Source organism: Heterocephalus glaber, unplaced genomic scaffold (genome assembly GCF_053883595.1).
Source record: "Heterocephalus glaber isolate CG9 unplaced genomic scaffold, H.glaber_assembly_v1.0 deba00000942, whole genome shotgun sequence".
Classification (NCBI taxonomy): Eukaryota; Metazoa; Chordata; class Mammalia; order Rodentia; family Bathyergidae; genus Heterocephalus; species Heterocephalus glaber.
Genome location: NW_028258174.1, coordinates 3,826,131 through 3,840,936, shown reverse-complemented (window position 1 = coordinate 3,840,936; position 14,806 = coordinate 3,826,131). Strand labels below are relative to the sequence as shown.

Below are 14,806 nucleotides of genomic sequence, written 5' to 3'. Positions count from 1 at the left end.
GTGAAAATTCTGTCCCTTTGAAAGGTAAATAAAAATTGGGAAAAAATTCTCAGTAATAGTAATCTTCCGTATTATAAAATGTTTACTCTTATAAAACAACCTGGATATTGAAAGCAGAAATTGTTACACAATTTATTTTGGAATTACATTTAATACTAACAAGAGTATTAAAATATATGCCACATAGACAGCAGGACAGGTTTGGTAGCCGGCCTTCCGGATCCATCTGTGCCCTGACTATTTTAGGCTCATTATCTAGTCTGAGAGTGGCTCCTGAGATGTCACTCTGCACACCTGCCCGGCAGAACTGACTAGGCAGAAACAGAGCAGCCCTTACCGCACGAGGTGCCTCACTGCACTGTCAAACTGCAGAAACAGAACCTCCCTGTGGAGGAGGAGGGCCTGGGCCACCAGGGCTGGGTCATGTGGGTCCTGGAGGCTGTCAAGCATTTTCTGTAGCTCTTGAAGCTCAGCACCTAGAAGGGGACAACATTTGAGCCAGTGTGAAACACAGGTGAGTCTAGCCCACCCAGTGAGCCTGCATTTCACCTGCAAAGCTTGTCACCTAGATAGATTTCCCTTTCTTTGTGGATGTACTAATTATATGTTTTTGTTTTTATAAGAAAATGTATTCTGTCCAAGAAAATTCTTAGAGATCCTAAAGACAATCTGGAAATGAGTGGATAGTTACATCAGAACTAATTACACGTTTCGTGAGGGCAGCAGAAGCTTATGCTCTAGAATCTAAGGTCTGATTTGTCTTTTTTTCCTTCCTTCCTAAAGAAGATAAAAACTTGCTTACCTTTTCAGCACAATAAGAACATGCCACTGAAAGAAAGTTTTCTAATTTACATGGTTATGGTCTCAAAATAGAATGAAAAAGAGAAATTACATGGAATACAGTCTTCAGTGTATCCATTAGGGACATATAAATTATAAATTATAAGCCCGCACTCATTGTCACTGCTGTGCTACCCTAATCAGCGTTGCTTATGCCACTGGCTATGGACTAAAGAAGATTCAAGATGATCCAGAGTGAATAAAAAAGTATGTGTGTGCCAGGGATTTAACTCAATGGTTCCAGCGCCTGCCTTGCAAGTGCAAGGACCCGATTTCGATTCCCGGTACAAAAAAAAAAGTATATGTGGGTGTGTGTGTGTACACAGATATACAGATTCACATATGTGCATAACCTTCTGGGAGACTCTAGTCCTCTTCAGAATAGGTTGGGAGACCTCTTTTTGTTGTAGTTCTTGGACACTTACTGCAGAATTAAATTCTACACACTTTAGATGAAAATTTAATTTAGAGGTCTTTTAGAACACTCAGTGCTGGGTGGAGGAACCTGGCTTGCATCTGGATGGCTGCCCTGGGATCTCTGTTATTGGCACAAGGAAGGAATTGATCATGTAGAAAAAGTGGGAACACAACTTTCAGATGATTATGAATTTTGAATTCTAATGACCTGTTTTAACCTTCAGGAAAAATTGTAAAGACCTGTACATAGCACAACATGATTCGGATAATGTACATACTGTTCATGTACATCCACATATACACCTTGTACCAAATAATGCTTTCTTGTAGTAGAATAAGAATCATGTAAATTCTAAAAGATTTTAGCAGGTTTTCTTTCCTTATTCATTGTTTATCAGTTTTAAAAGACTCCTTAAAGCATGTCAGATGAAAAGCAATTAGGATTAAAAGTTTCCATTTAATTTCCTTTGAACCATTAAGGCTTCATTAAACCCCTTGCACTTACCAAACTTTTCTATCTTCTTTGTTTTGACACACTCCCTTTTGGTTTTGTCTCTTCTATCTGCCAGAAAGTTCTCAAAATCATTTAGTTCAAATACTGAAGTAGTTAATAAGCAGTTACTTGATTTTTAATGATGATACCAGAGGAGTGGTCATCACTAGGTGCTTTGTCCTTTTTGTATTCTAGTTGCACCCTTGGATTGGATGTAGCAATAACATTTTCTGGCTGTTGGGAGCTCTTGAACACAGTCATTATCCCCGAGAACTAAAAAAAACCCTGTTGGTTCTAAATTCAACTTACTGAAATTTACCCCAAATAATACCAAATTCTTGTTTGGTTTTATTTTTGCCCTCACTTGCCCAATATTAAAGGTGGATAAATAAAGGATGCATAGCTACTGGCTTTTTACCTCTGGGTTTGCTAGTAAAAATGCTCTTTGCTAGGCAGGGGATTTAGCTAAGTGGTTCCACCGCCTGCCCCGCAAGCGCAAGGTCCGAAGTTTGATCCCTGGTCCCAAAAAGAAAGAAAAAAATGCTATTTACCCGCATACCCTTCTTAGCCCTTCATATTTCTTTGCCTCTATTCTTCTACACTGCAGATTTTTTCTCACCTATTATACAAAGGAATTGTGATGTATATTTTCATGTAATTTGGTTTTGGAATTCTGTCACCTTATGTAGTAAGTTCTTCCAAAATACAATTTTTTCCCCAATAATTGTAAAAAAAAAAGAAAAGAAAAGAAAAAGTGGCCACAGCAAAAAATCATGAGATTTTAGGGAGGCAGCATGGTGGGCCCACACTTTCAGGGCTACCAGAATGTCAGGTGGTTGAAAATGCTTGTCAGTTTCCGGTGAGGACAGTGAGGGCTTTCTATCCCAAAAGGACATCCCTGTGTGGGAGGGACGCTGGAAATTGACCACTGTCCCTCTATGTGCTGCTCATGACAGGAGTGAGGAAGAAGATCCTCAGGGCCTTGCTGGAGTTGCCCTGTCTTGGTAGCTTACCCAGACACAAGCATCTTTCTCCCCTGACTGGCCCAGTGCTAGGCCTTCTCTAGCATTTAACTTTTGGGAAAGCAGAGGACTGTGAGAGTGAGGAAGCTACCCAGGAGATCTTGATGGGGCAGATCCAGGGCTGAGAAAGCTTGCTGCTACTTATAAGATTGCTGATTCTTGCCAGATATTCTCTTGGCTTAAGGAGAGGATGAGCAGTCTTCATATCTATTTGATATTTTATGTACAACAGTATAGTAGTTTTGTATTGTTTTTCAGCCCCCAAATAATTGGGTCCAACCATCAAATTTAAAAAAATTTTTATAACTCCTCTAAATCTGATGGTACTTTTGGGCTGGAGTGTCACAACCAAAAGAGGAGCAAACTGTACAAAAACTTTTGTGGTTGTTGGTAGAAGGAACAGTGATCACCGGGCCTCGTTTGTTTAAGATCTGGTGTGTCTGGTCTGAGGCAATAGGCTCTGCAGGCTACGTGGCAACTACAGGAAAATGTTTATAATCCTCTGCAATGACAATGAATAAATGAGAACATAAAGTTGCACATATCCTGTGACTAAAGTGCCATAAAATATAAATGTAAAATGTATTCGGGCAAAGGCTAGAAGGGAGTAAAGATAAATAAAAATATTGGACTTGTTAGAGTGGCTGGATTATAGGTGATTTCCCTCTTTTCATCATATTCAACACTGTGCCATTTGTACACTTTTGCAAGTGACCATTTTTCAGCAAGATAGTTATGTGCTGATATGTGGCATGATCATTAAAATACAGCACTGAAAGTGGGAACTGCCCTTCCTTTGTTATTCACTGATTTAAAACTCTTCTTTCTGGCTTTCTTTTCCTTGTAGGGTTGTGTTGCTTGGTGGGAGGGAGGTGGCAGAGGTGGGCAGATAAAGCAGCCTGGCTATGAGGATGGGGCAGCTGGTCACTAGGCAGCAGTGGGGTGGGACTAGGGCCTGGTGTACCCAGGAAGCATCAGGAAAGAAACATTTCTGGCATTTGCACCCAGGAGGTCTTGTTTGGAAGGAGATAAAGATGGCTGGGGGGGGGGTGTCACAGTGGCTCTGGTCCTGTCTACAGAAGATCCAGATTCAGATCCCTTGCCCCTCGATGGGTGTGGAGGCACCTATCTGTAATCCCAGCACTTGGAGGCTGAGGCAGGAGGATTGCCGTTAGTTCACGGCCAGCCTGGGCTGCATAGTGAATTCAAGGCCAGGCTGAACTACATAATGAGACCCTGTCTCACAAAGAAAAAAAAAAAAGACAGATCGAGTGCCTTTGTTTCTTATCTTGTCGTGAGTTTCTGAAATCCTAAATTCAGTGTGTTGCATTTCGGCTTTAATTGACCTCCTAATCCTTGACAAAGAAATCTCAGTGTTAAAACTCCCACATTCTTGGGAAGAAATATTTAACAGCTGTAGCTCAGACAAAGGTCTACTATCAAGAATATATAAAGAACTAAAAAAAATCAGACCTCTCAAATTCAAAGACCCAATTCAAAAATGGTCATCCGAAATGAACAGACATTTCTCAGACAAAGAAGTAAAAACAGCAAGTAAATATATGAAAAAATGTTCAACATCACTGGTCATTTGAGAGATGCAGATGGAAACAACACTGAGATTCCACCTCACCCCACAAAGAATGGCTGCTATCAAGAAATCAACCAATAACAAATGCTGGCAGGGGTGTGGGGAGAAAGGAACCCTTCTCCATTGTTGGTGGGAGTGCAGACTGGTGCAACCACTGTGGAAATCAGTATGGTGATACCTCAAAGAACTAGGACTATAGGTCCCATTTGACCCAGCTATTCCTCTACTGGGAATCTTCCCCAAAGAATTAAAAGAATCATACCACAGCAATATATGTGCACCCATGTTTATAGCGGCACAATTTGTAATAGCTAAAGCTTGGAAACAGCCCAAGTGCCCATCGACTGGAAACTGGATAAAGAAGATGTGGGTTTTTTTTAATAAAATGGAGTGCTACTCAGCCATAAAGAATGAGAAACTAAAGACATTTATAGCTAAATGGATGCATATTGAGGCCATACTCTTAAGTGAAATAAATAGGACACACATGTGTAAATACCGAATAGTGTCTCTAGTGTGAGAAATTGAAAGTGTAAATAAGGATGAAAATGATTAAAATGAATAATTGATAATTTGAAATAAGAAAAGGACCAAGGGTTTGGGGATGGTGGAAGGGAAAGGGGAAAGGGAAGAAGGGAAAGAAAAAAATTATGAGAAAAAAAAAAGGGAATCAAACTCTGTGTAGATAGGGAAGGGTGGAGGGGGTGGAGGGTGCACGGGTAACGGGAGAAAAAATAAAAACTAAGATGCATCATGTTCTGGTACAAACACCCAATGTTAAATGTAAATGTATTTTATACCTAAAATGTACCAATAAATATATATATTTTAAAAAATAAAAATAAAAATAAAACTTCCACATTCTGATTCTATCCTTTGTTCTCACTGATTCCAAAGGGAGTGGCTGGCTGCTGGCTCAGGGAAGGAGAGAATTTGGCAGGGTCCACAGAGCTGATGGACAGTGGCTAAGAGCTGCTTCCTTTGGTCAAGTGGGAAGACTAAAAGCTGAAATTCTGGGTATAATTTTAACAATGTTTTAAAGCACTTCAATCCATAAAAGTCATTGTATCTACCTCCAAATAGCTCGGAAATGGCTTAAAGGAATTCTGTCATTGCATCTCTCACTTAGTTCTTCCTGCTTCCTCTGGGAATCAGGCCATGAACTAAGAGGGTTTGTCTTTCTGAAAAGATGATTATCTTAGAGGGTTTTTTTTTTGTTATTGTTGTTAATTTGTTTGTTTTGTTTTTAGTTCAGTTTGCTCTTTCTTTGTTTTCAGTGAATCAGAGCATGCATATTCTCCCTGGAGTAGGAAAGTTTTTACTCACAACCACGCCATGATTCGCATCTCTAATTGCACACCTCAGAAGGACTGAGTTCCACGTATCTCCATGACTCCAGGTTTAGAGCATGTAAATAGTAAGAAAACAGCATCCTTCATCCTGGATTCTAGGTCCCCAGCACTCGGGCTTCATCTCCCACTGATTCTCAGTGCCATGTTGGTGAATTTGCCATGAGCAGTACTGCCTGCTGCCTCACAGGTCCTTCTCTTGTCCCTGTTTTCTTCCCTGATCCGGGTCCACTCCTTCTCAAGTGGGGGAAGGTCTGCCCGAGTGCTCTTTGCTGCCAGCTGCCATGGGATTAATGCAGCAACTCCATTTGGTTCTCAGCTTCTGTCTCGTTTCCATGTAACTAATATCTGCCTCCCCATCCCAAGGGCAGGAAGGTAGTTTGTATGATCTGTCTTTTCTGCTGTCCTTCTCTGAAGCTCAGTCCCCACATCCTTCCAGCAGCATCCCTGTGTCTTTTTTTCTTTTCTTTTCTTTTTTTTTGGTACCGGAGATCGAACTTGGGTCTTTGCGCTTGCATAGCAGGCGGCGAAACCACTGAGCTAAATACCCGGCCCAAGTGTCTTATTTTCTAAATCTCATTGACAACAGTTGCTGTGTTAGTCAAAGGAAAGGATCTAAAAGTGCTTTTGATCTTCTCTAACCTGTTGATGCATTCCTCGGCTAGTCTTTTTGAGCATTCACGGTCTGCATCAATTCTGTGCTTTCTGCTGAGGTGGCACCAACACTGCTCCCTTTGCATGCTGCCTCTCCTCAGATGAGCATTCACCTTCCTCCCAGATCACCATGCATGTCCTTCTCTACCCCCTCACTGGAATGTTTCCAGATTCCTTCTGGGTCTGTTAGCACAATGCAAGTTTTCTGGCCACCAAGTCCAGGGTCTCCCACAAACATGTTGCCCAAATGCATTGGCCAGAGGGACACAGATTCTGTTTATATCACATTTAAAACTGCTACGTTAAAATAGGCCTATTTCTTATTTCTCAGGATCTTCTCATTCTTAAAAATCCCCAGGTACTGTGTTATAATCTTTTGTTATTTATTGATTAAATTGACTTAATTTGGAGGAGGTCAAATTACTAAAATAGGATCAATATTTCTTCTCTGATAAACCCTACTATTATAGAGTGTCTTAATACTATAAGATATGAAGGGATTATTTTATAACCCATTGATGAGTTCATATTCACTGATTAGCAGTGGGCGTATGCAGCTAAAGCTTCAATCATTCTGACCACAGGACCATCAGCTGGTCGTTAGCTAACCAAGGACTTTTTGCAGGCTTCTTAAGTTCATGTTTGGCTTTGATCTTGTCAGGTGAGTTAAAAAAGAACAGGAAGGAAAGGGCATGAGAGAAAACTAATCTTTTTTTTTTTTTTTGGTACCGGGGATCAAACTCAGGTCCTTGCGCTTACGCAGCAGGCGGCGGAACCACTGAGCTAAATCCCGGGCCGAAAACTAATCTTTATTGGGGCTATATAAATTCTTCTAGAATGTTTGCAAACATTTCAATTCACAGAACATCTCTCTCTCTCTTTTTTAATTGGTACCAGGGATCGAGCTCAAGACCTTGCGCTTGCTAGGCAGGCATCCGAACCACTGAACTAAATCCCCGGCCCGACATCTCTCTGACACAGGAGTTATCAGCCCCATTTTGTGGGAGGACAAATAGAGACCCAGGGTATGAAGTCCTCAGCTTGTGGTAACCAAAACTCAGAGGCAAAATACAAACCTGGGCCCCCTGACTTGGTGCACTTTGTGGAGTGTGGAATCAATCAGGTAAACATGCAGTTTGGAAACAGGAACTTTTCCTTTGCTCCAATCACTGTCATTTATGAGGAAATACTATATTTCCAAGTGTTATGAGCTTCCTAGAGTTTCAACTGCATATTGAATGTGATTTTAATCACCCACTTACCAATGCCTTCCCAGTTGCCTCTCAAAGGGTTAGGACTTAGAGGGAACTCAAAGCATGATGGACAGTTGCTGAGTTTAGTGAAACTGAAAAGGTAGGCCACGATGTCATGGAGAGGAGCCATCAGCTGCAGAGTTAATTTTAAGGCTCTAAAAGCTGCCTGTGGGTAGAAGCAACACAAGGAAATACATTTCAGGAAGTTTCCAAGAGGCATATACAATATTTGAGTATGATTAGGAATAGTATCTTTAAGGATACAGTCTCCACTCCTCCCTAAGGGGATAGTTCTGGGGCTCCCCACAGGTACCACAGTGCACAGATGCTTTCCGTAAACTGGGGGAGCATCTGCGTCTGCACATCCTCGTGTAAGCTTAAATCATCTCTAGATATAATACCTAACACAAATGCTATGTAAATAGTTATTCCATGGCATTGTTCAGAGAATAATGACAGGGAAGGAAAAATCTGTACATGTTTAGTACAGACATAATTTTTTCCCAAATATTTTTCATCAGGGGTTAAGTGAATCCATGGAGGTGGAGCTTGTGGCACAGAAGATCAATGGTATTTAAATAAATAAACATTTTCACAGTGTATACAGGATAATATCTGTAAAAGAAAACAGCAAACCTATACACGACCCAGGGTTATATGCTTTTGGACAAGGGCACTTACTCCTGTGGGGAGTAAAGCAATGTGTTTCTCTTTGTTTAAAATCACTGGTGGCCATGACTACACCCAAATGCACTAATATGGCCATTGATAAATTACAAAGGTCACAAACAAATCCAGAGCAGGGACCACATTCAGATAACATTGTCCTGAGTGAATGCCTGTAAGCGGAGCACAGATATTTATTGCCAAACAGGTTTTCACTTAGGAAGAAAAATCAGAATATTCCTCAAATACCATTTTAACACTGTACTTTTATTTATTTAGTATATGCTTATGTGTTTTGTGTTTCTATAGTCTCTTTTTATGGTTACAAATACTAACCTCTATCTGTAAATTAGGTACTTAGAGTCACCCCGCAAACACGAATAACCAGCTGTGTTACAAGTGTGACCTCCACCTCTCATCAGCTACAGGGCAGCAGGGTGGGGTTTTGCTGAAGGGTTTGGGGGGAAATGAAGATTAGTAAAGAATGTCAGAAGCCCAAATTAGTATTTATTAATGACCAGGGGAAAACCAAACTCATGAAATAATGAAGCCCCAGAGAAATTATAATAAAGCAGGCAAAAGTATTAGAAGCTGTGAAGATTTCAGTTATTAGATGTCTCTGAAGAAAAAATATGCAAGACATCCTCTTAGATTGATATATTGAACTGGAGTCATAGGAAACAGCCAGTGTTTTTTTGTTGTTGTTGTTTTGTTTTTTTGAGACAGGGTCTTGCTTTGTAGTGCAGGCTGGCCTTGAACTCATGGCAATCCTCCTGCCTCAGCCTCCTGAGTCCTGGGATCATAGGTGTGTGGCACCACGCCCAGCTGAGACAGGTAGTTTTCATTCTGGCATACAAAAAAATACAAACCTTTTCTGGAAGAGTTTTGAACATAAGCAGCACTTCAGAAGGATGGGGGATGAACCACAAATTGAGGAAGATTTGTCCATCATCTGACAGCAAACTGTGAGGTCGGGGCTGAAAACTCCTGCAGCATTAGAAGAAAGGACCAGTGGAACAGCGTTTCCCTTCAAACCAGAGGCATCCTGAACATAAACTATTTAGACCCTGGCCACAAGCCACACAGGCTTGGCACCACAGGCCCCATCCATGTCCAAGCTCAAGGGCAATAACCTTCCTTTTCCCAGCTCTTCTCCCAGGTGCCCAGAGTTATTTATAAACAACTCAATGGGAAAGAGAGCAACTGGGCTGATTTTAGTCTGAGCTGTGTGGGAGGAAGGCATGGGTATGGAGGAAGGGGAAGGTGTGGTTAAGAAAGGAAAAGAAGGGCAGGAATTAGGTAGCTGGCACCATCCTAGGTGTTACATATTTTATGTCACTTAATGCTTCTAACAACCTTAGGATGGATCTATTTTTATTCCTGCATCACAGCTGAGGAAATTGAGGCCTTGAGAGGTTAGATCCTGCCTACCGAACTCCTGAGGCCTGAATTTAGGATTTAAATGCACATCTGTCTGGCTGTAGAAAACAGGCTCTAGACACTGGTTTTATTTTCCTTCCCTCCCACTATGTTTCTTGCCAAGTTCCTCAGCCTCTGGCCTCTCCTCCCCCAAATACCTTGTCATCTCTTGGGCAGCAGTGCCATCCATATATGTCTGGTGTAAGGATTCTCACAAAGCCAGGTAATTGGCCTGGGAAACAGAAAGTCACCAGCACCTTTAAAGCCTGGTGTGCACCTCCCTGGGGCCCCCAGATCAACAACCTTGAATTTTACATTGATCAATGCCTTGCATTTCTTTGTGGTTTTACCACAAACAGACACATCTGTAAGAGATATTTTGTTAGGTTTTGCCTGCTTTTGACTTTCATTCCAGTGGAAGCCCTGGGGGGAGGCAGCATTCTGATCTGATTTCTATATCATCCAAGGAGCGAGGCAGCCCACTATAATCCCACCTGAAGGACCCAATGTCATCGAGTCTAATTAATGTGTTCCTCTGGTGTGAGCTAAATCCCCGGCCCGAGAAATAATTTTTTAAAAATGTGTATGAAGGACCAGGGGTTTAGCTCAGTGGTTCTGCCACCTGCCCCGCAAGAACAAAGACCCGAGTTCGATCCCCGGTACCAAAAAAAAAAAAAAGTGCATATGAAAAATATGTGGTGGTCTACAAAGTCTGGTATTATGTAAGGTGTGGATGTCTGGTATCTGCAGCAGCAGAGTGGCTAAAGGTGGAGAGGAGCTGAGGTGTGCACGTGGAACCCTCAGAGTAATTTGTTAAGAACTGGGGACCTGAATGCGCTTTGAGGATACCCTAGGACTGACGGTTATGTGGGAAACCAGAGACCAGCACCACCTCAGGCCTGTCTTTGGTTTTGCTGGAACAGGCTGGCCTCACAGAGAGATAAACAGCAGAAGGCGGCTTCGTGGGTGTGGAGCCCTTGCCCCTGCCCTGTCTTCTGCTCAGGGCACTGGGGTCAGCCCTTTGCTCCTCCCACTCTTGCCCCAGCCCAGGGAATCATGTTCACTCTTCTGGATGCAACTGTCATCCATCTGCTGGTGACTCCTGAGCCTACATGGTCAGGGCCTGCTCCTCCCGGCTCTAGAGCTCCAACTCACTTCATCTTGGCCAACAGTGCCTCAGACCAGCTCCATGAAAAAAGGCAAGAATTGAGCCCCTCCCCCCTGCTGCCTGGATCCTGGGTCTACTGTATCAAAGGACACACAACCCCCGCCTGCGCCCCAGTCCCCAAAGCCAGAAGTCAGGCGTCATCTGCAGATTTTCCTTTCTTCTTATTCCTCAGGCCCCACTGATTTGGTACTTAAACCTCTCCCATGTTTGTGCCAGTTTTCATTCCCATTCCCACTGTCCATAGCCAGGACTCTCAATGGGACAACCTCGCCTTCTAAGGTACATTTTGGACAGCACAGGGGTAATTTTTTTACTGTCATGATGATTACCTATGAGGAATAAAATTATTTCTGGGTCTCTTGGAGATATTTACATATCTCTTCTCATTTACTGAAGAAAAATGTAACTCATTTCAGTTTTAAATGTTCTGAATATGAGTTTTTAAATGATTAAAAACTTGAAGTGAAGGTAAGTCTTAAGTCTACCTTTCAAGTCTCAGTGTTTTAATCTGTTACTTCTCAGCTCAAGCATAAAGCCTTAATTTGGAAGATTTCCTTTCTTAGCAATGACACTCAGGCTGTTTCTGTCCTGGAGCAGATCAAAGTCAGCTTAATGCAGTCTTATCTTTATTTTTCAGTTCATAGTATTTGATGTTGCACAAAAGAAACACTGAATATTGAAAATAAAAAGTCTAAAGGTCTGAGTCTGAGCTCATGCACCTGCCAGCCACAGGCCTTGGTCACTGATAAGTACATGTGTCCTTGGAACTTCAGGGCCATCTGCCAAGTGCTCATCTCTTACTTTCTGCCATTTCTACTCCCGCCTATGAAGATCCGATACAGGCAGAGTGCTCTCGGTGTTTTGTGCAGGGAGTGCAGCCAGGTTCTCAGCTCCAGAGACTTGTCCCTCCCCCTTGTGGATGGCCTATCAATTACCTGGGCTGACATTGCCTGGCCAGGTTAGTACTGTCTCCCTTTGTCATTATTCCTTTTGGCCACCCACTTCTGGGACATACCTCAGACCTTTCATCTCCTGGAACCCCATCACCTCCAAAGTCCTAACTTTCCCAGTCCAAGCTCATATTCTTCCGGTTTTCTCATTGGTTCCCACTAAATCTCCTTTATCATCACAAGATAAGGTCCTTGACATTGCCCAGTATTATGGTTTAGAGCTAAAATATTCCCCAAAAGGCTCATGTGTTCAGAGGTGGGGATTTTGTAAGGTGATTGGATCATGGGACTCTAATTGTATCAGTGGATTACTCCATTGATGGATTCATAATTTGATGGCATTATGGAAACTTAGCAGGTGGGGCCTAATTGAAGTGCGAGTCTGGGGGTGTGACCTTAGGGACTATATCTGGTCCCACACCCTTTTCTCCTCTGGCTGTCTCTCTGTTTCCTGGCTGCCATAAAGTGAGCAGCCTTCTTCTCGTGATATTCTGCCTTACATAGGTCCTGAAACAATGAAACCAATAGACCATGGAGTGAAACCTTTGAAACTGTGAGCCAAAGTAAAATTTCCCTCCTTTATGTTGATTTTCTCAGGTATTTTGTCACAGATATGGAAAACTGACTAACTCACCCAGCCTTCTGCCTTCCCCTTCCTTTTGTCAGTTCCTTTCTGACCTCAGTTCCTTCCCTACTCAGGTTGGATCTCACAGTCAAGCACAAAAACAACTCTATTACTAGCACTTTTGATGTTCTGCTTCTTTGTCCTCATACCTCACTACCGAGCAAGGCCCAACTCTGAATCTCTCCAGCAGTTCAGCTTTCTGCAGCAGTTCAGCTTTCTGCCTCTAGCTTAACAGTTGGAAGAAACTGCATCACTAATTACACTGATGCAACAAGTAAATGATTTCCAGCCTAAGTGACATCACCCTGGGACAATTCCTCTTCTTTCCTTTTATCAGATATCATTTCCTTGTTCAATAATTCCAAGCCTTCTTTAACCCTCTTACCAATTCCTGCCAGAAAATGATGACAGGGTCTGCCGTTGCATGATTGAATTAAACGCCACTGCTCCCTCCACTTCCTTCTGCTCCCCTGCCCCTTTCAATTGGGGTCCAAGTCAGAGGGACACAGCTGAGACACACAATGAAGACAGCCTCTGTCCTTGAGGGTCACGGCTCTCAGAGATAGCTAGATGTGCAAACCTCACCCTATGAGAGACCTGGCATGGTGGAAGTAAACAAGAGTGCAGAGAACACTCAGAATATACAGAAAATGGGGGAAGAAATTCACTTCTTCTGAGTGGGATTTAACATCTCCCTCCATGTCTGCCTTCCTCATGGCGCTGCCATGTCCCCATTTAAAGAACATTTTGGTGAAGTATAGATAGCCCCGCTTTACCCTGTATCCATTTTTAAGTGTATAGTTCATGGCACTAGGAACATTTACACTGTTGCACAATCATCAGTACCACCCACCTACAGAACCTTTTTTTAATTTTCCAAAACTTAAATTCTCTTCCTTTAAACAATAATGGTGTCCCCCCCGCCAAGATTCCTCCTTTTTCCCCAGCTCTACATCAATTCTGGCAGCTGGCCTTGCTGATTTCACCTCCTAATTATCTCTCGTCTACACAATTTTAGAAACTTTCTAAGTGGTGTCACTGATAATCATCGTGCTTCTTTCTCTCTGATGGACAAACTCCAGACTTCTGGATCTCCCCCATCTGTGTATCTTCCACTTCCCATTGCTGTCCTCACACACCCTGAGTATGAGCCCCACAGAGGTCCACATGCATCCTCACATTTCTGTACCTTTGCCCCTGTGGCTCTTCTAGTGTGAACTGAATTTCCTTTCTTGCCCCTAGAGCACTACTCATCACTGAAGACCCAGGTTAAGCATTCCCTCTTCCTGAAGCCTTCCTTGAACCCAGGCCTGTTTCCTCAATCCTTCTGATAATACTGAGCAATGCTTGGTGCGTGCCTTTGCTAAACATTTCCTTTATTTTGTTCTTCATCACAGTGTGCTGTTATTATCTATTTTCCCTTGCTGGACAAAGACCATGGCTATTTCATTGCTGTACAGCACTTGGCACTAAGACTGTCAAGTACTATTGTTCAAACTGTGCCCTGAGGCAACCAGCAGTGGCCAAGATCCAGCCTGTACTTTACTTGCCAAACCCTGCATCCTGGTGTGGGGCTAACATGCCCAGAAGAAAGGGCACCTTTTAATTTGCATGAAATAACTGTATAGGATGACAGTGGCCCCATTTGTCAGAGTAAGTGTTCACTCTCTCTCCTCCTCCTCCTCCTCCTCCTCTTCCTCCTCCTCCTTCTCCTCCTCCTCCTCTTCTCCTTCTCCTTCTCCTTCTTCTTCTTCTTCTTCACTCCTTCATCAGTCAATGTCACTGCTCCTCAAGTTGCAGTTGAATGTCATCCTAATCTTCAGGCTCCAGTCTCCTCTGGAAACATGAAGGGAATGGAAGCCCCAAGGGGCTTCTGGGAAGAGAGCTCCCCTTCTACACTCATCTTCTATAGAGAAGGACTACAGGAAGACTCTGCTAAACTGAGCACAGCACATAACAGTCACTGAAGAATTAAGCTGCTTCTTGGAATCTTAAATCTACCGAATTTATGGGGCTTTCTGGTCAGGGGGTGGCAGTTATTTAAGTGGGAGGCTACATCTTTCCCTTTCCTTGACTATGGCAGATTTTGCCAATCAATTATCACACTCACACAAACTTGAGATGTCTCAGAATCCTTAGCAGGCAACTAATAAACTGTTGGAACTGAGATTTAAAATAAGCTTATCTCTTATTCTCAACATAACCCATCCCTCATTTTATAAGTGAGATGTGGACTTTCCTCCATGTCACTCATTTCTCAACTCTGTCCCTTTATCTCTGGTTAACTTTGCCTGGATGTTTCCCATTTAATATTTTACAGAAAGTCATCAAAGTGGCCCCTTTCTGGGATATCTTCCCC

At 42.6% G+C, this 14,806-nt stretch overlaps 1 protein-coding gene across 2 annotated transcripts in view; it reads right to left on the bottom strand.

Moving 5' to 3' along the window:
- The window catches only part of Ccdc162 (uncharacterized), a 213,248-nt gene that overhangs the window by 62,331 nt on the left and 136,111 nt on the right, over positions 1 to 14,806 (bottom strand). For both annotated transcript variants that reach the window (XM_087208651.1, XM_021251515.2), the window contains exons 28-30: positions 9,155 to 9,272; positions 7,629 to 7,785; positions 338 to 476 (exon numbers count right to left, since the gene is read on the bottom strand). In XM_087208651.1, coding sequence (XP_087064777.1) covers positions 338 to 476; positions 7,629 to 7,785; positions 9,155 to 9,272 — 414 coding nt within the window. The remainder of the gene's footprint in view (positions 1 to 337; positions 477 to 7,628; positions 7,786 to 9,154; positions 9,273 to 14,806) is intronic.